Source organism: Oreochromis niloticus, linkage group LG19 (genome assembly GCF_001858045.2).
Source record: "Oreochromis niloticus isolate F11D_XX linkage group LG19, O_niloticus_UMD_NMBU, whole genome shotgun sequence".
In the NCBI taxonomy this organism is placed as follows: domain Eukaryota; kingdom Metazoa; phylum Chordata; class Actinopteri; order Cichliformes; family Cichlidae; genus Oreochromis; species Oreochromis niloticus.
This window is the reverse complement of record NC_031983.2, coordinates 16,718,904-16,744,679: the sequence shown is the minus strand read 5'-3', so window position 1 is coordinate 16,744,679 and position 25,776 is coordinate 16,718,904. Positions and strand designations below refer to the sequence as shown.

At 39.1% G+C, this 25,776-nt stretch overlaps 1 protein-coding gene across 2 annotated transcripts; it reads left to right on the top strand.

Annotated features, from left to right (window-relative positions):
• The first annotated feature begins 3,753 nt into the window (after nucleotides 1-3,753).
• Nucleotides 3,754-25,014, top strand: ddhd1a (DDHD domain containing 1a). 2 transcript variants are annotated; one of them, XM_019349026.2, is made up of 14 exons: nucleotides 3,754-5,018; nucleotides 6,257-6,433; nucleotides 9,921-10,022; nucleotides 13,124-13,252; nucleotides 14,142-14,289; nucleotides 16,461-16,570; nucleotides 16,798-16,904; nucleotides 16,990-17,252; nucleotides 18,067-18,142; nucleotides 18,827-18,976; nucleotides 19,743-19,807; nucleotides 19,908-20,080; nucleotides 20,752-20,949; nucleotides 21,990-25,014. In XM_019349026.2, exons 1-14 carry the CDS (start codon nucleotides 4,373-4,375, stop codon nucleotides 22,172-22,174), a joined length of 2,529 nt encoding a protein of 842 aa, XP_019204571.1. In that variant the 5' UTR covers nucleotides 3,754-4,372; the 3' UTR covers nucleotides 22,175-25,014. The 2 variants fall into 2 exon arrangements, with proteins under 2 accessions (XP_019204571.1, XP_003442884.1); XM_003442836.5 differs by lacking the exon at nucleotides 9,921-10,022 and having other exon boundaries at nucleotides 3,756-5,018.
• Nucleotides 25,015-25,776: the final 762 nt, after the last annotated feature.

Below are 25,776 nucleotides of genomic sequence, written 5' to 3'. Positions count from 1 at the left end.
CAATTAGGGGCTCAGGCTTTTGGTAGGCTGCCAACTACTGTTTCAACATTTTTTCCTTCCTTGCAAGTGGAATTTGAGCTCTCCAAATTGCTTCCCTTTAGTAACAATGCAGTAAACACCCTCCAATCCTCTCTCAACCATCTGTGCATGGTCAACATCACCTCAGTAACTGCTCATGACATGTGCTGAAGATTGGCCTTGTAGTGCATCCAACTGCTCCACCTTAGCGAGGTGGTGCAACTCAGTGAGACCGAGCAGATCCGGGGAGGGCAATCTGCAGAACGTTCCATTTAGTGTGAGTGTGGGATTTCTTCATTTCAGTGGGGGGGAACCATCATTATGATGCAGTTGGTGGCTAACAGTGTGAAACAGAGTTTAAAAGAAAGAGTGACGGGATGAAAAACGTAAAAGAAAAAATTAGGTCAAAAGTAGAGATCGGTGGATGAGCTTCCATTCATTTGTCTGCTATGTCCCAGAAACCTTTCCCTGTCTGTTGGAGTGGCAGTGTCCCCGCGCGGGAAACATCAAGCACATTCCAAGAGTAGGCCCAATTACGGGCAGATGAGGGGCAGTTCTCTTTGTTTAAGAACAAAGCCAGAAGTGACACAACTGATCTTTAAAGGGAGCTCTCGCAGCCATGGCTGGAGGGTTGTTGGGGGTGTGTGGGGGGGGGACATCAGTGGGTAGAGGAGGTGACCAGGTGGTTATAAATATCTATTTGGTCAGTTACTGGAAGGAAAAATGTGCAGTTTGTTTGTCATCCACTCATCCAGGTGGTGGGCCTGGTGGTTGCAAAACATCAAGACAGGGAGAGAGAGAGCAGGAGAGAGAGAGAGAGAAAGAGCAACCTGTTTAGACTAATTCTTATATGAAAGCCACATGTCATCCTCTAGTGTAAACCTGCAGTAAGAGAAAGCTCTTGGCAAGATCGGGTTGCATATTTAACCTGGTAATTATTCTGGTCATACACATTACCACAAAGTGAATTATCCTTGCACTTATGATTACGCAATGGTGGAGCAATTTTTAATGATTATTACCAGGGAAATACGAATATGAGAATGCTGACTGGAATTTGAGGGGGAAATTTTCCATAATGCAATGTATAAGTAAGCAACAAAAATGACAGAAAGAAGTAAAACACATTTATCATTTTATAAGACAATGTGTCGTGGCTCAAATAGTCTTCATATGCTGCTTTTATATGTCTCTATTGCACTCAGGAAATCCACAGTTCCTCCGGAAGCTGATTCTGTGCGGATGCCCCCCCCACCCCACCCTTTTACAACCACCTCTCAAGCCTATAGGGGTTGTTAATTTGATACTAAAAAGACAGAATTTGGGTGGAGTAACACTTTAATAACTCACATTGTGCAAGTAGTTGTTGATGGCCAGAAGAAAAGAGTGCAGAGGGGCGGGACGAGCTTAAAGTTTAATTCCCACTCTGCAGTAAATTAGAACACAGCAGGGTAATGTCTGTTTATTCCAAATACAGCTGCCTGGGCCTCTCTCCTATCTCTCTCTGTCTCTCTCTCTCTTGCTTGCTCGCTTCTCTCCCCACAAACCGCACCACGGCCCCAGGATCACCTGGACCAGCAGTATACACACACAAGTATTGCTAAACAAAACACACATTGTGCAAACACGCGCACTCTGCCTAAATAAACAGGCACATGCATACATGCACGCATAGGCAGATACAAACTCACACTGCACTGATGCACTCTCATACAAACACACCAGTTAGCACTATAACAGATATATTATAATCCATGCTGGGAAGTAGCCAGCAGTCTAAATAGTTCAACTACTTTTTTTTTTTTGTTGCTATTTTCATGTAGTTAACCACTGAAACGAAAAGCTATTATGGGCCATAAAATTATTATTTTTTTTTTGTTTGCTTTAGCATTAATTCTCTGATGTAATCTAAATCTCTTTGACAACCCCCGCCCTCTCTGCCTGTTATGATACTGACCATAAAGGCATGAAGACATGCCCAGGCAGTGCATCTTGGCAGACACCACCACACTATGTAGAACATGTGCAAAAGGGCAGGCACTAAGCGTTCACATAGTGAAGATGTGGATGAATGGGTAAACTGCTCAAAAGTATTGGTTACTGCTGGGCTATTCATTAGCAAATGTTTAGAGAAGCTTCTGAGTTCTACCGTAGAAGTTACCTGGCTAGAAGGACATGCTTGCCTGATGGGCAAAGTACAGAAAACTAAAACTAGGATTCCTTACATGTTCCTAGAAATAAATAGGTGTTTGATTTTATTTATTTTGCATTTATTTCCCTGCAACGTGGCCAGGGTGTGCTCCATCCCTTGCCTGGTGAAAGCAGGGATCCACCCCACCACTACCCCGGAATTGCATAAGCATTTTAGAAAATGGATGAATTTATTTCAGGTTGTAATTTTGTTTGCCTCCACTCTGGTAACAGATGTGGCCAGAGGCTTTGTGCATTCATCTCATTCTCATCAGTGTGATGTCTTGGGGGGGGGGGTTAAAAAGAAAAAGAAAAAAAATGCAGCTAAACTAAAAAAAAAAAACCTAAACTAACAGCATGGTACCAAAATTTCTGATTAGATACATTTAGCTTTAAGACTGCCTTGAACTCAGGGATGAAGTGATTAGAATTGATGGTCAAAGGTCAAGATCACTGATACTTTATATTATTAAAAAGAGATATGAACACCATACCTCTAAAAGATATTCTCACATGTATTATTTTGAAGATGGTGGTAGAGATAGCTGTGGACACATTGATGCGAAAAAAAAAATCATATATAGTTGTTCAAATGACTTGAGATCTGGTGACTGAAAGGCAGTCAGCAGGCACCATTTTTGTTATAATTACTTTATTAACCTATATTTTGCTATAATTTTGCACAGACAACAAATAAGGCAATATCTGAACTCAGAGTCAGTGTAAATTAGCATACACTTGTTCAGAGTGATGACCTGATGGTCCTCTTTCAGGATAACAATGGCCCCATCCACAAGGCACGAGGGGGGTACAGAATAGTCTTATGGATCTTAAAATTAGGTGACCCGCTATGTCTTTTTCAGTCACCAGATCTCAAGTCATTTGAACACCTATATATGATTTTTTTTTTTTTTTTGCATCCACAACTGCACATTGTCCACAGCTATCTCTACCACCATCTTCAAAATAATACACGTGGGAATATCTTTAGAGGTATGGTGTTTCATCCCTCCATCAATGTACAAGAAAACCGAGAATCAGTGTCAAAGTGGAATAAGCTGTTCTGTTGGCTTGTGGTTGCCCAACACTTTTTCCTTTAATCTGTCAGCTGTCTGTAATTGTCAATTTTAAAAAAGTAGTATGAGTTACTTTAAAAAAAACTAAACTAAATGTGTAACTGTAGTTTAACATATTTAAGTGTGAAGTAGCTCGTTTGCAAACATATGCTTTTAAAGGGCCTTCAACACAGTGTCAACTGTATCTATTAATATGTCCCTATAATAGTTAATTGTATATAGAGATGTGTTTTGAAAGGGTAAACTTACTACAGTTCCTAAAGCGGTGATATTAGGAACCTCTTTAAAATGAACAAGTCTTTGCTGTCATCTAGTGGGAATTAGAGCATTGTCATGATCATTGCAACAGACTCGTGCCCAACGGCTATTATAGGTTTCTATCTCCATCTAGTGCACGATAAGAACAATGCAGTTTTTAAACAGAGGGCGGAGTGACGTAATGTTCTCACAGTTTCTACGTGCGCGTTCATGAATCCCGTGACCTGCTGTCAAGCACACGCATGCTAGCGCACTGTGTCTATGAGAGATTTGTTTGTCAACGAATGAATCGGAAATTCCATAGTGACCCGGAACACTCAAAGTATAGTGACGGTCATATTTGCTCTTGTCAAGCAGCGTTACAGCAAGTCGATAACAGGAAAGTGGTTTGACATATTTTTATTTCACTTAAAGGACAAGAAAACTCGTTTCTCGTTTTATCGCTGCAGATTCGCTAATACGCAATTCTCCGAGTTCTACAGCCGGTATTAGCTTAGCCAGCTAGCAAGCTGGGCTAACAAGGTGATGTAGCGACAGCTGTGGTGCGCTCAGGAAATATGATGGAAGTTGGTCTAGGCGTGTTTCATTATGAAAGTTTCATTTTTGGACTAATATGAAGCCTGACGATAGCTGCCGCGGAGCAGTAACCGCTTTCTGAAGGTGCAGTGAGCACAGCGCTGAGGTCGGGTTTCTTGGATAGTTATGAGCAGCATCAACATTACAACCAAAAGCCCTCCATTAAGCTCTTTTTATACTAAAAGGTCAGCGCTGACACTACCGGCAACAAAGAGTGGGTTTTGAGAAGCGATGTGTTTTCGTGCTGTCACGAGATGAGTCTCGCCGATGAAACACTGCAGGCTGGGATGTCCTCAGTCCAGTCGGGACTGGAAGGGCAGCTGCCGCTTTTACACGCCAGACATCACAGCGCTCAAGGCGGTCTGGTGTTGGACCTGAACTCCCAGGAAGACTACCTCAGCAGCAGCTCTCCTGAGTATGACAGCTATGGGAATAACACCGGTCCTCTGTTCGAGAGGAGAAAGAGATCTAGATCCAACAGCTCCAGACATAGATTCAACGAGGTGGTCACGGAGCTCGGTCCGGAGGAAGTGCGGTGGTTTTACAAAGAGGACAAGAAAACTTGGAAGCCCTTTTTGGGCCATGATTCACTTAATATTGAGCTAATGTTTCGGAAGTACTGCGAGCTAAACCCCGGTGCAGCATGCCCCCAGGCCAGTGGAGGAGAGGATGAGAGCGGGTCTAGAGATCTGGAGAGCAGAGGGATGAACGGTGCGGTGCCAGCAGAAACGAGGACCAGCAGTGTGCACGGAGGCCGCGGGTCCTTGGACACATCCACCGTGTCCTCTGATGAGAGGGACGCTGAAAGCATTGAACTCAATGTAGAGTCAGTGTGTGTGCGAGGAGGACTCTATCAGGTTGATATAATACAGAGACAATGCTATCCTGTCTACTGGAAACGTAAGTATAATCACCCCAATGCAACCCAAATTAAATCACCTCTGCATCAGTCACATGTAAAGTAGCTCCTGGTAGAGAATAAGAAACACAACTTCTATTAGTCAAACCTCACGTAGAGGGTATGAAAACTACAGAGATCTGCAATATATTAGCTGCCGAAGCACCTGACACTGTTCTGTAAAAGGTTCTAGTTTAAATGTCAAACTTGTAGCTGAGTATGCATTTTCTGTAGTCACTTACTGTAGACTGCATTGTTTTCTTTTTTTTTGTTTTCCTGCAAGCTAAGTACTTCATCTGGCCTTTTTTTCTGGATGTCAGTCTATTGAGCTCAGCTGATCTGCATTAACTAATTCATGGATATTTCCAGGAAAAGGCAGGGAACAAAGGAAGGCAGTTGCTATAGAGCTTCGGAAAACCTGACCTGAATGAATAGAGTTCATGGCTAGCTGGGTCTTTTGAAGCTTAATTTCAAATGACATTTACAGAAGAGGTTATTTTCACAGTTGTTGATGCTGTGGATGTATTGAGACCCTCTCTGTACTCTTTCAGCGTGGTCTGCAGGCTACGTTAACAGTTAAGAATGTGAAATAGATACTAAAGGAGGACGTTTGAATAGTCATCCAAAGCATATCAGTTCACAAGTGAGAGACTGGTTTACACAATGGAACATGTATAAAGGTCATTGATATACTATAAGATAGAAAACATCAGAATATTTTGAAAGTTAAAAAATAAAAATCAAGGTTGTGTTAAATAGTTCTTAGCTTTAGTTTGGCATATTGCCGATAAGCCTAGCAAACTTACTTGACTGAACTGTACCTACTGTCAGTCTGTGTGTCTACATTAGCTTTAGAACACTCTGTCTTTAAATAGAAATAGACAGACTTTGAACAGGCTCACTCTGTAGAGAGAGAGAAGTTCTCTTTCTAAGGCAGCCTAATTTAAGATCCTACACTCTTATTCACCACCAGAGAATTACTTAATGATGTCACTCAAGACTGTAATCAAACATGGCCTCTCTGCATTAACCACTGAGACTTTGCCCCCCAGGATTTGTCAGACTTGTTGAGTTACAATGAAAGGATTCAGTCTCCAGAAAACAACTTACTTTCATTTCTAGTTGCTAAATAAAGCAATATATTTGTTCCTTACCAAAAAATTGAAATTTCATGATTCCCATCCATGCAAGGAGCTATTTGTTTTGTTTTGGATCTGATCTAATGGCTGTTGTCCTACAGAACAAGACCATATCCCAGTGATGAGAGGCCAGTGGTTTATCGATGGTACTTGGCTGCCATTAGATGAAGACGAAAGCGACCTCATCGAACGGGAGCACCTTAACCATTTCCGTGGGCAACACGTCCAGGATACCTTTGAGATGGATTTGGTTCCCAGGACCATTGATAGTAAAGATGGTGAGCTCTGGGGAAGGGCAAGGGCAGTAAATTCTGTAATATAAAGCGTTTAAAGACAAAAATGCTTTAAAGAACACAGCACTGAAGCATCCATTCTTATAACTAACACAGTAAATGAACTTATTAACTAGATCATAGCTTAATCTGATGCTGAATGTTGCAATAGCCAGAATGTCGTTGAGTAATAACCTTCCAATGCATCTACTGATGACTGCTAATGCAAGTGAGAAGATTAAATGCTCTCATAGCCATTGCAGGTTATAAATTCCTTTAAAAAGTAAGTCAGTGAAAAACGCACCAAATCTTTACAGTGAAACTAGAATAAAAGTAACCAGAGTCATAAATGAGCAATTTTGAGACAGTTCTGCCTGCTTTAGTGTAGATGCACACTCAGTTGAAGTGAGTGAGGCAGGTGTGTCCATTCATGTGGGTGTAGGTTTTGTCATTTTCTAGTATATAGCAGGTGCAACTCGTACATTCTGGCTGGTCCTCCTCTGAGGGCTGGCTCAAGCGAAATGTAGCAGCATTTAGCTGTGAAAGGCAATAAGAAAGGGGTTCTTTGATTCAGCAGTCTCCTTTACGCAGCCAGATCTACAGGACCTTCACTGGTGATAAGTGTGTGGGTGTGTGATAAATAGAGCAAAAGCAGAGAGAAAAGCATGCAGCAGCTGATAAAGATGGTGGGAAAAGTTTAGTCTTTATTGTAAAAACAAGACTCACAATATCACCAAGGTAATCTGGGACTTGTGTACTACATTTCATACCTTGCTTCAATCTTAGTGACATTACATATCACAGTCTTTTTTCAATTTTTATTTAATCTCAATACATATAAGAGAAAATGATGTAAAGTCGCTCATGTTTGACATGAATTTTGTACACGGACGCTAAGAGATTTAGAAGTATATGGATGCAAGTGTATAAAGTCACAGTGGATAGAGGGCTCAAAGTCCAGTTATTTGCAAGGTGAGAGAAATAATGTACAGGGCCACACAAATTGGTTTTGTGACACTTGGCAGACTCTCCATTACTCATCATCATCATTAGACCTTAACTTGTCTAATATACTACTGCAAGGGAGAATAACCTACTCACCCTTTGAAAGCCATACGTAAGAAATATATGTTAATAAAACCTAAAGAACCATCATTTGTATGCGCATTCATGTAGTGTGTATCTCGGCAACATTCAAGTATTTTCCTCTTATATTTGTAAAAGCATTAAAGCAAAGTGAATGGTAGCTCCTGATAATTCATCTTATTTGAGTTCCTCCTTCAGGCAGCTTTTAAAGAAAGATGTTTTATCTTGAAACTAGTCATTTGAAGCCCTGACAACATTAAGGACTACGATCTATAAATGCGTCATAAAATAAGCCAGCAATCCCTGACAGTACTGTCGTAAATACATTCCTCAAGATATCTCTGTCTCCTCTACCTATTGCTACTATTTTTATTGTGTTCCCTAGCCTAGACTAAATGTTAGGGCAGCAGAAGACATGGTAGACATACCAGTATGCTCTGCAGGTACGTCATCATAAGTGTGGTGCAAGTGCAAAATATGGGCTGATATACTGCTTCTGCTGGTTATTCATAAATAATAAACAAAGAAAGGTTAAATTTGATGTGTCACCCATGCGCGATATGGTGTATTTTATGAAGTGAAGATTCATTGTGATTTTTACTGTTATAGAAAATTAAACAGTGGCGTCACCCCCTATTATTTTTTTTATTGTTACCGTTTGACGCTTTCTTCAAATAGTGCCTGCTGCCATTTGAGTCTTAAGCTGACAGGAATCGCAGACGGTGATCACTGGTGTAAGCCAGTAGTAAAAACTATAGGGCGTGTCCAGTATGTCAGCCTTAAAAGACGTCAGGGAAAAAACAAAGCCTGCAGGCTGGACACTGTGTCATCTTTGAGCAATGCAGTTTGTGTAGTTTGACGTAGGCAAGCCCCGTAAGTTAATTGGTGTGCTGCATATTCTGCTACATTTTATTAAACACCAGAGTCTAGGAACACCATGGGACGATTGATGACTGACACATACTTAAAAGAAACAGAAAATACACACCTTATAACTTAGCGCACATTTGACAGATGTATGGTACTGACTTGTGCTTAGGATACAAACAAGTCTTGAAGTCATCTGGCAGGAAGAGTCACTTTTACAATGTTTACATTCACAGCCTACTGTAACAAAGAGTTGGTAAAGGGATTTGTTTTATCTTATCCGCAAAGATAGTTTTATATTATATGATGCAGAACAGATGAAGGTTATCGGTTCACTGTGACCTGTTTGGACTGCTTCCTCTCATAGTCGGTATCTCAATCATAAGGAACCACTTAGTTATGAATGGATCCATCAGTGCTGTAATTCCCAAATGCACATTACTGGTAGCTTTTATAACAACACCCTCCCATACACTCAGCAGTTCTGTCCTCCACAGCTTTTCACCTCCACCAGTATTTGCAAGTCTGATGTCTGTGTTGTCTTTGATTGAATGTTTTAGTGAGACATGTCTCGTGGACTTGCTGATTTGATTAACAAATTTAAGAAAGCCTACATATTTGTGGAACTAATTTTGTCACGTAGCATTTTTCTTACTAATTAAAATATTAGCATAAATTTAGTAATAAAATCAATAGAAAAAAAAATTACCCAGTCATGATAAAATATTATGAATAACCAAGTTTTAGTTTCTATCCAACAGTTGACATATGTGTGTGGTTTTATATGGCTATTTTCACAAGCTGACACTCATTTATTGAAGGAGAAAATGAAATTAGATCAGTCGTCCAATAAGATATGGCAGTAAATTATCCTCATTCTCACCACTTCTAAGCGCTTGCAATCAAACTAAAACACCTACTTATGTCTAACTAATTAAATCATATACAAAGCAATTAGATTATTCACAGTGGAAAGAAATACGTCTTCTAATCTGTGCTGCTCCAGGTAAGAGGCATTGGAGATAATCTCCCAGATACTTATTCAGAGCTCTTTGTAAAAATGTAGTCAGTAGGTTGGTTTCAGCATCACCTCCTCAAAATAGTTATAAATAGGAACGTATGAATTATTCATTAAGTGAAATGGAAAAATAAGTGCTGCTAATGCTGTTAGACGTGAACTTATGTAGTAAACGTAAACAAAAAGAAATAATGGGGATTTGTAGCCTGTATAGTCAGAGTCATGACATGTGTAGATATTCTCTGTACTTCTTTGATAGGTGTAAAAATGTCATCTATAGCACTTGTCAAACAGTGCTGCAATTTCGGCCTGAAGGCTCACAATAAGTTCGCGTTTTATCAGGACATTTCCTATAGCCACCAGGTCGCTGCGGTAACCAGCGCAGACTCTTTGTCTGTCCTGGTTAAAGTGTTAACCTGACTGCAGCACTACTTAATAGAGCTACTTGTTCAAGAATGATGACAGCAGTAGTCTGTGTGACACCGGGGTAATGGCCATTACTCACTCACTGTTGGTTGTTAGTTCTCTCCCATCTGCCCCCTTTCTACCTCCCTTTTCTGTTCAAATGGAGTGGATATCAGACGAGTACTAAACCTACATGTCACAAGCGCAAACGCTGCCAAGGTACTGTAAAATACAATTTTATTTTTTCTTCCCCCTAAAAAATCTGGTGTATTAGATCTAGCTTGTATCCCCTTCTTATAGCAGCTTGGTCTCTTTGGAACTTGAGTTTTCTTTCTTGTGTGGTTCAAACCTTTGAAATAATTTGACTATTTAAAAGCTAGACCTAGGCTCAGTTAGCAGTTGTTTTAAAGGGAATTTAGGCTGCTTTCTTGTGTTGCAGCCTTAACTGGGCCTAGTTGCTAGAACGTCTTCCTTTGTGCATATACTTAGAGTTTTGTGCTATAGTTGTTAGTATTGCTGCTTTTTGGGGAATCCTGCATATGTGTCTTTCATCTCCTTGCTGGAATAGACAACAGGGTTCACTCAACTACCAGAGCAAGATCCCTAATGCCAGTAGACATGGAATAAATAAGCTAGTCTTCAAAAGACCCTTTTGAAGGCTTTTTGCTGTCTTAAAAAAACAAAAACAAAAAAACTCCTTTCCTCTCTGTTTCTTACTTACTCTTTCTTTGCTCTCTTTATCTCAGTCCTCTGGCAGTATGACTGTACCATTAATGAACCACCATCACAAGCTCCCACTTTAAGGGCCATGAACAAAGCTCTTTGTTGAGAGCCAAGCACAATTGATGAGCCAAACAGAGAAGCCATTTATGGACAGTTACTATTATAACCCTTAACATATTGTGCATAGCCAGCTTCTTTCAAGTCCATCACTGTCCTAGTTCTGGATTTATTGAATAGAGAAGTCCTGGGGTCTGTGTCCTCATCTTCCAGTAAATCTAAAGCAGCCAATCGAAACCCTAGCATGCAAAGCAGACCTCATTGTAGAGGAATTGTTTCCGTGCATAAAGTAGTAAATATATAGAGAATTATGGAACTGTAGTACACCTTTTTGTAAATATTACATGAAAATTGGATTGTCTTTGCTGCTCTGAGACGGCCCTGGATGAAAGGAATCTGTTATTTTTGTCAAGACAGAACCAAGAAAAAAGTTTAAACTTTGAACTTTTCGTCAGGAACAAATGTCACAGTCCCAGGCCAGTTTATTTCATTTTATTTCAATTTTGCCTTTTATTCTTATTCCCATTATTTATTTTTTTAGCTCTCCAGATTTGAGATTCTTGCATACATGCCGTTTCTTTCTTCAGCAGTTTCCCCAGTTCCTTCGCTCCTTGCCCATTCCTGTATAACACATAATCTCATCCTGTGTCCCTTGGCAATTCTTGATAGGCTGTTAGAGATCTAGCTCAGTGAGTGCTGTTTTTTTGGTTGTCTGCCTGTCCCTGTATACATTTTGATCCCCTCCTCTTTTACCTTCATTTCATTATCTGCTGCCTTTCACTGTAAAACAGGAAATGTTATTTTATAGCACTAAACAACAGTCAACAATTTTCAGTCAAACTTTTGATATTAATAAAACTAGTTTAGTTGAGAAGTTAGGCATAGTTCCTAGTTTTGTTCCTGTTATTCAGTATCTCCTGTTTTACTGTGGATTCAGCTACAGATAAGTCTCAACAGTTTGAGTTGGCCTCAAACTAGTTTGTGCAGCTCTTATAGCAAATGCCACCCTCCTTTTCACCTGTATGGTGTCTTCTGAGTACAGAGATATGAGGTAAGGAGTCTGAGATGAAATCAGCCTGGTTGGCAAAAGGCGCTCTTCTAAGAAGAACTGCTCGTTTCCCTTTTTTGTTGATTACTGTCAATATTTGGTGATACAGTTTTAAAATGACCAGAAATATATGTGACATGTGACTTTCTAAGAATTGCCTCACCTGGAAAGAAGGTCACAGCAAACTATTTTTTATCTGCCAAATAAAAGTGACAACCTGTCACTTTGCCTGTTCTTTTCAACAAACTTTTCTTTTTTCAGTCTCTACAAGCTATCCTCATTTCTTAGAGGCAGTCATTCAGTTTTGGACTGGTTCCATTCAAAGTGAACAGGTCTTTGGTACAGTTTAATAAGGGCTTGTCATCGCATTACCCTTAAAGCAAACTTACCCACAGTGAAAATTATCCTGGTAAGCAACAGTAGACCAGATTAACAGAAGCATCAGCACATTTTACATTCAGGTGTATTCGAGGGAGCTGATAAATTCTCAAATTTATTGACAGATGTCTTATTTACTATGTGTATCTTTCTATTTTGTTAGGAATGTTTAATTAATAAAAAATATGGAAATGATGCACAGTTGTGACACATGTTCATTTTTTTCAGTGCTCTGTTATTAAGTAAAAACTGCATTCAAACTTTAAGAAATTAAGTTCTCTGCATAATAGTAATGCAGTTCTATTTTTTTTCCAGGGTTTGTGTGACCATATTAAGAGTTTGAAACTAGAGAACATAATCTGGAAAGTGGCATTTTTCCAAGTACTATACTTTTTTGTTCTTAAGGGTTTTAATTCCCAGTTTGGTTCAGAGCAATGTGAAGAAATGTGACCTTCAGCTGCTGTACATTAGTGTGTGAACCAGACAGTGGACTGTGCACTGGACCAGTGCCAGAGTTTTCCACCAGTCTTGTTCAAATTAATTTGATTGCACAATGCACTTACAGGACAGAGACATAAATAACTGTTGAGTGAACCAGTCTCACCTATTGCTCTTAGCTTCTGTAGCAAATGGTGCCTGCTCTCTAGTCTACCTCTGCTCTTACTTGCTCTAGTCACTGCATTACACTTTGAATTGAGAACCAGGAGGGACAAAAATAACAGTAAGAGAACTGAATGTAGATATCAGTCCCAAATATATCTTCAGTTGATGATGCACAAGCAGGGCAACAAGCAAGAGCTGAAATCTGCAAACATGATTTGTGTTGGTTTGATGTGTTTTTCTGTCTGCAGATCAATGCTCTATGCTGCATTTTATTGAGCCGTTAGACTAGTTTGTTCCTACTTTTCCTAATTTGTGCCACATTCCTAACAGGGTCTAATTACCTCTTCTGTCTCTCTGCTTTGTAAATTTGATTTATTTTGATTTTTCCTGTTACCTAAATTTTCCTTCTATCCCCCCCACCACCACCATTTTTTTTTTCAAACAATCTCCTTGTGTCCTCTCTTTCCTCTGACTATTCATGTACTCACTCCTCTCTCACTGCCCCCTGCAGCCATCCATAGTCTAAAGCTGAGTCGATCACATGTGGATTGGCACAGCGTGGACGAGATCTACCTCTACAGCGATGCCACAACTTCCAAAATTGCAAGAACAGTCACCCAGAAACTGGGCTTCTCCAAAGGTCTGTAACCACTTAAGGTTTTTTTTATTTATTTATTGGCATTTTTGATGAAAGCATGGTACAGAAACTCATCATATCTGCTTAAATGATTTCAAACTACAACGACTAGGATCCCTTGACTTTACATGCATATGTTGTGGTGGAGATAAACTTGATAAAGTTTACCCTCTTTGCTAAGGATATGCCTATAAATTGTGTGAAGCCAAGTGTTTAGTCAGACAATCGAATTGATTTCCTTTTTCGTGAGCTTGAGCAAGCATCTCGTCCAGTGCACAAAACGACCTGCATATTAATGCATTTGTAGTGTGCATCAGGTATTTAAACGCAGTGTCCTAACTGGATTAGCCCAGGAGGTCACTCTGTGTCCATCTGCCAAGTGCTTAAAGGTCCCATGTGCTACTGAAAAGATGACAAAAAGCAATTGATGTTTGATCCGCATGGATGACTCTAATCTGATCTACAGTCTCCAAGCCCTACAGCACATTAATCTCTCCTGCTTTCAGGTTATTGGACAAGATGGACCTGGTTATTTCAATTTTACCTGAGATGTTCATTTAGTGCTAACCAGGCAGCAGTCCAGTAGATTCTATTACCCTGCTGTGTAACACATGACTAGACTAGATTATAGATTCTAAATAAGGTGACACACTTGGCCCCATTGACACATTGGCAGCCACAATCACAGCAGGGTTCCCAGGTTTCACCTACTGGCCTCTTTGGACTCCATCACTGCAGCTTTTTATAGCTTTCTGGTGAACATAGTTGTAATGTGTTTTTAAATAATGTTCTACAGAAAATACTAAGTTTAAATAACTGGGTTTTTTTTTTTTCTTTTTAAAGCTTGCTTTGGTAAAATGAAACTCCAACCCCGTCCTTACTTGTCTTTTAGCCTCAAGCAGCGGTACGCGGCTCCATCGGGGTTATGTTGAAGAGGCCTCACCTGAGGACAGACCCCCTCAGACTACGCACATTGTTTTTGTGGTTCATGGCATTGGACAGAAGATGGACCAGGGGCGCATTATTAAAAACACTGGAATGTGAGTTGAAACCTGTATGTTTGTTCTTTTTATTATAGCAGTACTTTCAGTTTTATTCCAATAGAATCCGTAATAGTGCAAGTGCAGGTTTAACCGGTATATGTTCCACCTTTATATCTATTTAATTTTAATTAAATAGACCCAGTATAGATGAACTCAAACACATTGTGAGAAAAGTCTTCCTGGGACATACTGTGGTGTAATGTCAAAGTTCATGTTCTCTCTGCTAAAAACAAACAGTTTCACTTCTTGTTCCTCTTTTTTAGATTCTTAGTTTCTCTGTGTGTCTCTTTCTGTGCTCCTAACTAAGCTTGCGTCATTTTGTTGTGGTTTTTTTGTAATGCGATATGATGGATTTGATATATACCTGTCTGTCTTCTTTCGTTGCCAGTTATGTAGCTAGTGCATTTCTGAAATGTCAGAGTGCATAACTGAAGCACTGTTGCATGAGCATTATAATATGCTCATGCAACAGCATCTACTAGTTTTTTTCCCCCTCCACACCTGCAGACTCTGTTTTCTTCTCCTGCCTGATCTCATTTTCTCTACCCATCTTTCTCACTCTTGGTCTGCTCATGCTGTTCTGTTACTTTACACTTTGCGTTGTTAGTATGTGATCACACAATGTACCAAACCTTAAAAATAACACACATAGACACAACAGAACAGGGAAATGCAGTTCCATAAAAGTAAGTAAAGAAAAATGACAGGATTCATGTTGCAGAATAAACCCAGCTGTTTCCAGGACTGAAAACATGGGCAAAAATGTGGTTACAGTTTTTGCCTATGTTTCCAGTCCTAATCAGTTCCTAATCAAGTCGTGCCATTCTGTCTCAGTGTTTTATATACTCATTGGTTAAATAACCTTCATCCATCCAGATTTCATGCCAGTGGGAAGATGTAACTCTTGACTTTTCTGTTCATTTATTTGGATCTTCTATAGAGCACTCGACACATAAAAACAAAACAGTCAGCTTGATGCTGTGTTGCTACTCTACTAGAATAAGCTGCTGAGTTTCTTTTGTCTTTCAAAAGTTACATCTTTTAATGAGGAACTTAGAAAATTGTAAATTATGTAGAGCTTAAAATGACAGGGCACAATAGACACTTCTGTCTATAGAAATGTCTATAGAAGTAAGTTATCACAGCATCAATTTCTCTTTTAAACTCACTAGAGTTCAGCTGTGTATACAGTATTGATCATATGTTGTTTAAGCTTGATGCAGTTCTTTCATGTCTGGTTTTATCTAAAGGAATAACTGAAATGGCCTTGGTCCATAGGTGTGGAAGCTTTAATTACACTTGTGCAGAATTGTCACTGTGTCACAAACTAAGGAGTTAAAGCAGATGAAGTACACAGAGTCAAGCTGCAATGTACTGTAAACATTTCTTCTATCTTCATGTAGATTATAGCACAAACACTTTCTCAGCCAAGAGAAATTATCATCCTAAAAACTGGATATATTTGTTTGATTTTTGGTTGCTTCTCTTTACCTGAAGTAATATTAAGCCTTTGTGTTTTCAGTCTCATACATGTATATTCATGAAGCAAATTGTGGTGAGATTTTGCAGCTACAATGTCCTAAAACAAAATCAGACTGTAAACTTACTAAACATCAAATCCCAAACCCCACTGTCTTAATTAAAGCCTAAAGTCTAAAAGCAAGGAAAACCTTACAAAACTTGGGAAAGCTGTAAAGCAGCACTCAGACCTTTGAGCATTTCCCCTACACACAGCTGAAAGTCCTGTCAAAACCTGCATTAGGTGTTCTATTCACAGTGCAGTCATTTAAAAGCCTCTCCCAGCCTCCATTTATCCATGTCAACAACTGCCTCACCCCTCTCTCTTTGTGTATTTAGTGTATCCTGCAAGCTAATGGTGCCCCATATAGGGCTAATAGTAGTGTAGCCTTTGTATGCATGCTGCACAAGGGAAGCAGCTGCATCAGTAAAATGGACATCATTCTTTTCTGTCTGACAGTCGTATGAGTCTAAGACTATATAGATTTAGACTTCGAATCTGTCGTTATAATAAACTGCTCCCAAGACAAAGTAACAATGACATTGTTACTAAACAGCATATTCCCAAATGCACTCTTAAGTCCTTCAGTTGTATATCTGCAATATTGTTATTAAATACATTATATACTGTTTTGTTATTGTATGTTTAGGCTGCGGGAGGGTGTGAGGAAGATGGAGGAGAAACACTTCTCAGAGCACAATGAAGAACATGTGGAGTTCCTGCCTGTCGAGTGGCGCTCCAAACTCACACTGGACGGAGGTGTGCATGCATGTTGTTGTCTTTCCTATAGTGCAGCTGTGCAGTCTGGACGGCAACTAGTGAAAAATTCCTAAACTGGCTTCTCTGATATTGGCCAGGATTATTTATTCAACTAAATTATTCTTATCTTTTGTGGAAGAAATACATTTTTGATGACTGCATATATGAACAATAGTCTGTTGTCGTTAGCTCTTTTTTTGTGCTCAGATGTGGGTATGTTTCTGCAGATACAGTAGACTCAATCACACCAGACAAAGTGAGAGGACTGAGAGACCTTCTCAACAGCAGTGCCATGGATATCATGTATTACAACAGCCCTCTTTACCGGGATGAAGTAAGAGTCATACAGATTCACTTATTAGAGTCCCTGGTGCTCTCTACGTCTCTTCTCATTATTTTAAACCTCTCTCTCTCTCCAGATTACCAAGGGTCTAACAGAGGAGCTGAACAAGCTCTACTCACTTTTCTGTTCACGGAACCCTGAGTTCGAGGAAAGGGGTGGCAAAGTGTCCATCGTGTCTCACTCTCTTGGCTGTGTCATCACGTATGACATCATTACTGGCTGGGATCCCGTGCGGTTTTGTTTGCAGGAGCATCGTGTGGTCGAGGAGGACCTGGACCTTCGCTGGATGTCCTATGAAGAGAGGCGCCTTTTAGAGCAGCAGAGGCAAACAAGGAACAGGTAGAGCTTTCATTTGTAGGTCGATGACTCTCATGGGCTGTATGTATAGTTGTGTTCAGTTCAGTTGTGTCTGTTTGGATCCTAAAAGATTTGGGTTTAAAGCGGTTAATGTCAAGGAGCATTGAGAATTGAGTTTTGATACATTAATTGCAACCTCCTCCCCACTTCAGCTTTGTAGTCGATTTAGATAGGTTAAATTTAACATGTTTATTAAAATATTTTTTAAAAAGAGCCATTCAAACTGAATTTTAGTGAAAAGCTCATTATTAAATGTTTATTTTACCTCTAAAAATCTGATTAATTGAACTTTACTTTCCTTCCCTTAATCATCTATGCCATAACATCAGTGACTCAGTGTTACTGTCACTCAGTTTATATCTTTAGATTTAACATCAATCCTAGTATTTGTGTGTGTGTGTTGGGTGGGCAGGTATGTATTTAGTTAAAATAAATACACCATAAAAATACACCATGTGCTGCATGCTGCTCTTCTCGTGCCCTATTTTAAAGTTATATTTTTGCTTGTTTGTTTTTTGTGTATGTGTGGGCTGCAGAGTAATACATCTGCTGGGCACTGCCCATCACGCTGTGTGCACAGTGCCATTATTGTGTGCACCATTAACTTTGTAAGACAAGAAAATACTGTAATAAGGTTTATTGATCTGACTGAAAGGGGGACTTTTTGATGACTGGCCTCTTTTGTTAATGGGTCATTGGGTATTAATATTGAAAGAGGTTGTCAAGCTACAGTTTAGAAGTTTCAAATTTCTTTATAAGGTGTAGTTTAGGATTCTTTACTTGCTTCTTGTTGCAGGTTACAAGAGCTGGAAAATCAACTCGCCACACTCGAGGCCGCTAAACCTTCAGCCCCCCCAGCCCTCAAATTTAAGGTATGTCGGGGGAAATTCCCAAATAGAAGGCTGCCAGGTAAAACGGAGACACAGTGAGACAATATAATCAATCACATGTACATGGGCGAGGCTTACTGCGTGGCAAGACACAGGCAAGTCGCGCAGAGCCTCAGTCCGTTCTTTATTTTATAGCAGAGAATAGATTACACAGCATCTCTAGGTGGAGCATACGTAATAGAAAAACATCTCTAGATATGGTTATCGCATGAGTGGCCGTTATCCATAAGACAAGAGGAACTAGTATCTTTTGTCATATCAGCTTCAGGTTGGAACTGTCTCTGCCTGAGAGTGTGTTACTTTGTAACTTCCTCACGCATGCTTCTGTTCCTTAATCTGTAGGTTGCAGGCACATCATGTTCTCACAAGAAATTATACTTAAGCAAAATAAAAGTTATCAAAGTAAGTAAATGTAAAAATCTCTTAACAAGGTACTAAATTGTTTTCTAAAATATCACTACTGTAATGTGTAAGAATTTTTGACAAACTTTTAGGTGTTGAACTAATATGTTCTGTACACCTAAAATAAATGAATATATGTCCATATATATCGGAAATAAAACAGAAATTAAATGTGGCATTTTCACAACAAATAAATCCCGTCTGTATAAATACCAAAGACTTCTACATTTACAGTAAATAATCTTGGCACCTTTCATTTCTCAGGTAGAGAATTTCTTCTGCATGGGTTCTCCTCTGGCAGTGTTTTTGGCCCTAAGAGGAATCCGCCCTGGCACCAGTGTCCACCAAGACCACATCTTGCCCACCTCAATCTGCAGCAGGCTCTTCAATGTCTTCCATCCCACAGACCCTGTGGTCAGTACCCTTACTGTACCCCTGACTGTCTTGACCTTTACAGATGAGCAGGAAAGGAAATCGAGAACTGGTTCCCAGTAGTTCAGTTCCTTGGAATTGTCGGTCTGCTTACCTATCGTGCCGGCTTATCAGTTCCATTTACACTACAAACAGCTGATTTCAGTTCATGTCTCTGAGGAGGAAATTAGTGGCACAGTTTACAGCATGGATATAGACGATACTTTAATTTTTATTTACATTCAGAACAAAAACGGCGGCATTATGCTGCTAACAGAACTTCGGGTCTTTGCAAGCATCTGCACAGACAGCATGCTAATGCTAAACTAGCCAATATAAACCTTTTTTTATAGCAGCTGCATTTTTCCCTTCCGATTAATCTGAAATGGCCTCCATTTGTTGTATTAATTATTAAAGTGAATATATTAGCTGATGAAATTGTTACATTTCAAGTTGATCAATCTCCATACAGTCCTACAGCAGTCCATCTTGACACTTTGGCTGCTCTGTGTTTGGGAAAGTGCACTTAAAGGATAAAAGTTAGTTGTGAGAGCAAACTAAAACTCTGCTGGTGAGAACACGTTTTTTTCTGAATGCACATGACATGTGTTGGATGCAATGTAACAGTGCTTAAGTCAAGATTTAGTTTTGTCTGCATGAATTTAGAGCGCGCTTTGTTCTGAAGATTTGTGTTTTTTGTGTTTTTCCACTGTGCAGTGTCAATTTGACCTCTTTTCTCCAATAACTCCTGTTTTACTGCCTTTTTTAGGCCTACAGATTGGAGCCACTCATCTTGAAACATTATAGCAACATTGCACCTGTTCAGATACACTGGTAACAACCTGAATTTTATCACACTGCTATTTCTTGTATGGACTCTTAATATTTTATAAGTAATTATTCTCAGACTATTTGTGGTCTGTGTATTCATCAGGTGTAGCGCCACTAACCCCACATCTTATGATGAGATCAGGCCCACTTTTCTCAACCCTGTTAAAGATCCCACGTCGGATACAGAAAGCATTCCCAGCCCCAGTACATCACCTGTCCTACCCCGGAGGCACTATGGGGAGTCTATCACTAATTTGGGCAAGGCTAGCATATTGGGTAAGTGCAACACAAACTGAGCACATGCGTTTATGTTATTACAAGTGTTAGTTATCCAGCATCAGTTATACACTTTGAAAGAATTTTAAAATAATCTGTAAGGAAGTTTAGAGTAATGACTGTTCAGGATCAAAGTGTCTGTGGTTGTTCACTACTTCAGTATAAGATTAGATGAACCTGAAGGAACAGACTGCTGTGGTAAAAGGTAATTGATGTGTTAGTCTGAAGAAATGCTTAAGTGAGTTTTTGCTGTTGAATTCGCTGTGCCAAGTAAATCCAAGGATTTCCAGCTGAACTTTGCATTGTACTGAGATAATTTTATACACTTCACTCGTCAGTGTTCGTAATGCTGTCGCTGATCAGTGCAGGTTGTTGACTGTTCTTTTAATTTCTGATGACAACTGTGTACTCTGAGTGAGAGCTGGGAAAAAATCCCTGTGCTATTTGTACTCTGTAATTAATGAATCTATTTTATCCTAAGAGGTCATTGTATGTAGGTAAGATGAGATTCTTTTTTTTTCTTTTTTTTTTTAATCACAGTTTTAGCTCCACAGTGCCATCAAGTGGAAATGAGGGGAATATTCTCCTTTTGTAATAATGAATGCATTTATACTTTGAAATCATAATATAGGCACTTTACCTTTATCTTCTGTCTTACTCCCACATCACAGGAGCAGCAAGCATAGGAAAGGGCATTGGAGGCATCCTCTTCTCACGTTTTTCCCGCTCCAACAGCCAGCCCTCAGTGTCTTTGGGACTTGAGGGTGGAGCAAGTGCTGAAGAAGAGGAGCAAAAGCGCACAGAAAGTCAGTCAGCATACGGCCTCTCTATGTTGACTCGACCCACCTCACCCACTGCTGACACATCCTGTAAGTTCACTTATCCCTCGAGTAATGTTTATATTCTTGTTTTTTGGTTTGTAAACAAGGTAAAAAGTATATCATCCACATCCATCTGTTAACTTTCTTATTAAGTATTTTGTTTTTGAAATGGCACTGAGGTTCACTGTACTCAAGATTAGATTAAATCTAATTAAATTAGATTTAAAGATAAATAAATAAATGCTGCTCTTGTGGTTGCATGCCTTGTCCCATTGGTAGATGATGCAAGCTGCCACATCCTCATACTTCAACTCCACCCAGTCTCCTTTTAAATAGGAAGAGAATATGCAAAAGAGAGAAATGTGCTTGTCTCATTGCAGTAATATAGTTATAGTATAATATAGTAATATAATATAGTAATGTTTTTGTTTTTTGTTTTTTTTTTTAAGAAGGAAAAAAATGATGTTTGTAGCCTCCAGAGAAAGTGATGTCAATAACAAAGGGCCTAAACCTCCATTCTTTCTCATAGCCAGCAGGGGGCGACTGCTCTTTGCATAAAGAAGGAGGATAGAGTAGATATCTATGAAAATAAACCTACTGTTCTCTTGATTCGTGACATTAATGAGTTTAGTCTAACAATATGAAAATATAAAAAATACCTAAATAAAAATGATGTCATCAGGGTCATGGTAGTTCTTTTTAGAACTGAAGAAGCTTCTTGGATGAGAGGTGAAACATCTTTTAAGAAATGGTAATGAAGTCCACTCACTTTCTTTCCAAGCTCCTTAGACTAAATAAAAATGATTTTTTTTATTTAGAAGTAAACAGATATTGGATAAAGCAGAGTAATCTAGGGCATGTCTGCTGTGTGATGAACAAGGCACTACTATATCAGCATGATGTGCCCTTGATTTCCAGGCAGATTCACCCTTTCACTCACTACATGCTGGTCGACTAGATGTCAGTGTGGCTATGGACATCTTTTATGTGCAGGCTATGGATGTCATGTGGTGTCTGTTTTAATCATGTATTATTATGCATTTGTCTTGACACTTCCTGTTTTTACTCATTTTTTTTCTGTCTTGCAGTGGAGCTCGAGCGTCGCATTGACTTTGAGCTCAGAGAGGGTCTGGTGGAGAGCCGCTACTGGTCAGCAGTGACCTCACACACAAGCTACTGGTGCTCACATGACATAGCTCTCTTCTTGTTGACCTTCATATATAAACAGAAGGCGACACCCTCTAACCCAGCAGATACTCCGGATCCAGAGTGAGGCAGCATGTTTTTAAAACGGAACACACAACACTGAAAGAGTGAAAGCATTTCTTGTGACACATAAAGTGACTTTGTTCATTACTTTTTCTTGCTTACGAACTTAAATACACTAAAAAAAATCTGTCTTTGTTTGGCTCCCGATCAAGCACTTTTAATACTTGGGAATCATTACTTACAGACTCAGAACTTTCTTCCAAACTTTTCATCTCTGTTTTTTTGTTTGTTTTTTACGTTGTGCACAATTGCTTACCCTGAGGGTGGATACGGTGGACCAGGAACTCTTATTTAGGAGCAAAAGCACTGATGCATAGGTGATTGTTGCACCCAGTGGAAGAGACTTCTAACTTCATCCCCAGTGTGAATTCAGACAGCTGAACTGTGTCTATCATGTCCATTGATTACATGTTAAACAATACCTAGGTCAATTTGCTCAGCTACAGACTCGGTCTCAAACTCTGGGGCACATTTGACTAAGCCTCACTCACTAAGGTGTCAAGTTATGTCTGATATATTTTGTTTGTTTGTTTTTCTCTGTCTCTCTCACAAATGCGCACACACACAAACATAAAGAAAAGAACTTTTTTGGCAAATTTCTCTTCTTCAAGTTGAATATTTAGCTACTGCATGTTAAGAAACCCATGGGCGCAAACAAAGGCAATGTGTAATATATAATATTTCTTTACTTTCCCACATAAAAGAAAGATAATGCATTATAATGAAATCATATTATTTTGGCAAATTATTATAATAATGATTATTTTGGTACTTTGGAGGACATAAACAAAATGCTATTCTTAGTTTTTTCCCTCTATTTTTTAACTTTTCGATTATTTGAGTCTTGAAATAGAGTGCACCAAATAAAACCCAAGTAAAGCACTAGTTTTATACTGCACAAATAGAGTATAACATTTTCCTTTGTGTTTAATCGTCACTTATAAATAGTGCAGTACCAAGGGGGCAAATTGTATTTACTTATTTTCTTACAGTGTAGAGATCTAAACCATAGTCTAAAATCTAAATCTTACATACTCACTCGAAACAATATCACTATTTCATCCTCAGTACAAGCTTCTATTTTGAGGATAACTTATGGAGATGATTTTTGCCCGCATGGCTTTGTATTGATGAAATCATTGATACTAGATCTATTTTTTCTTATAACAAATACAGAAATATTTTTTCCTAGCAACTTTCGGACACTTTGGGGATCTTAAACTGGATGTTACCTCAGAAAAAAATGGGATTCAAGCTTGTGGCCAAATAACATTTATGTGTCACCTTTATTAGATACCCTGCTCAATTAAAGCTAAGGCAACTATGAAATCAGCAAAATTGTGGTTGGCAGGGGTTAAAAAAGTAGATTAAATAAGCGTTACCTTCATTTTAAAAATGAATGTCTTGTTTGCCTTTTGTCCACAGTTCACACTTTGCTAGCTTGATCAGCTTTTATTTACTTAAAAATTCAGTTGAAAAAGAAAAGAATGATGGCAAATCATCATGTCTTTAAAAAGAAAAAAAACCTTCAGTTTGCCAGAGCACATATATAAAAAATAATAACAATAATAATATTGATGGGGGTTATTGTAGCTATCGTTCCAAGTAGTGATTCAGCACAAGTGATTCAGCACAAGAGTGCTTACTCACTTTGCATGGTGTCAAATTAATAGTAAATGGATTGTTGGAACAAGAATAGTGGAGAGTGCCAACACACATCTAAGAAACTTTATTCTGACTAAAAACATGTGATTGCTTATGGCTTTTCTAGTGAATAGATTTTATTTGCTGTAGATTATGAAATGAAACTGTCCTCGTAAATATTTATGTGACAGACAAGCCTTTCTGTCAATGTCAACTTGTGTTCTGCTTAATGTAATGTAGTAATCAGTTGTTTTTGAATTTGTTATGGTGCAAACTGCAGCTTTACTGTGCCACACAAGGGCTGTCGCTGACTGTCGTTTCTTTAACGTCTGTGTTATGTGTACAAAGGCCTACTGACTTAAACCAGGCTGCCTTGAGATCACCTGATAGGTAACCAGGAAGTAGTGCAGAAGCTGGGTCTAATAAGGGAGGGGGATAGTTAAGTGTTACTGTAGTTGATCTGGTGGCTCTTGCACATTCATGGGCTATGAATTGCACAGAAACTATTTTAACACAGCCCGTTTTTGACTTTTTATTTATTCTTTACTTCCCGTCTGTTACGATGCATAAAACAATCTCAACATGTCATTTGGATATGTATTTCAAAAACACAGTGCTGTTCGTGCTTTGGATTCATTGAGTCAAACATTGTGGGTTTCAACACAGCAAATAAGTAGTGATAAAAATATTGTTTCTAAAACTTGTGTGAAAATTTGCACATTTTCATATTTAGGCATATTTTCAAATGTGTCACAGGCAAGAAACTGGAGCGCATTAAAGAGAATTTTGTTAACATATGCTGTAAGTTTCACTGTATGAGATTTTGATGTACAGCATTTTGAATGACAACAATACATTTTTTATTTTTTTTTTGGTCAAAGATACCACAAGTATCAGGGAAATGTCTGCTTGTACATGTTTTGTAGATTCAACACTCTTGTCAATACCAGATTAAAGCCATAATTAAACAGTTTAGCACAGGTGTCCACAGACTAGTAAAGACCTTACAAATGGCTTTTGGGGAAAGAGATGTACATTAAAGCCATTGTGGGTGTGTTGGATGAAGTGGGATGATGGGGATCTGGAGAAATGTCCCAGGAGCTGTGCAATAACTCATGCCTGTATTGGATTCTAACTGCCATCCAAAACACTGTATAAATGTCCTTTTTATAAAGTATTCAAATTTGGATGTAATCAGTACTTCATTAACTGTCTTTTTTTTCTTTCTTTTTTTACTTTTAATAATCAGAGGAAAATATTGAGATTGGAAACTTTTTTGTGGAGGAGGAAGATGCTTTCATTTCTCATTTCCAGACTGAGGACAAAAGAAGCGTTTGTTCATCTGAAACTCAGACCAGATTCTTTCCGAGGCGCCCCCTGAAGTGAACAACAAAGCCGACTTATAGATTGTGAATAGCCTGCATTGTATTAAAGCTGTTGTGGCTTCCACTGGGGGCGAGTTTAATGCAGTTTAGCAACATCTGCAAAGGCGAGGCTCACAGATGGGACCAGTTAGATCAGAGGTGACTCACAAAAGGCCCTGTTGTTCTGAGTTTGACCACAAGAGGTCAGTCATTGGTCATCTAACGATAATACTCAAAAAAACAGGACCACAGTGACCAGCTGTCCAGTGCCCTTCCTCTTAAGTCATTTCCATGTATTGCTCTTACATAGTTGAGCTATTTTTGACAGTATTAATGTGCTTAAATATATTCATGACTGCTCTGTTGTGTTCACTTATATGCCCTTAAGGAAAAATGGAATGTACTACAGCCATCTACAACCACAAATGCCAAAAAACCCAATAAATATGAATCCCTGAGCACCCCGCTACCTCCTATCCTTACCTCCTTCACTGCTCTGCTTCCTCCACTATACCTCCTCTGTCCTCATCCACATCACCAGCAGCCAAGCCAGCTCTCCATCTGACTCTCCTGCTCTGCATCTGGCTGACTCAAATGT

Bases quoted from the DNA above. Each gene is read 5' to 3' on its own strand.
- ddhd1a (XM_019349026.2), top strand. From the start codon at position 4,373: ATGAGTCTCGCCGATGAAACACTGCAGGCTGGGATGTCCTCAGTCCAG. The intron at 18,977-19,742 runs GTCAGTACCCTT...TGCCTTTTTTAG, and splicing joins TCCATCCCACAGACCCTGTG to GCCTACAGATTGGAGCCACT. The intron at 20,950-21,989 runs GTAAGTTCACTT...TCTGTCTTGCAG, and splicing joins ACCCACTGCTGACACATCCT to TGGAGCTCGAGCGTCGCATT.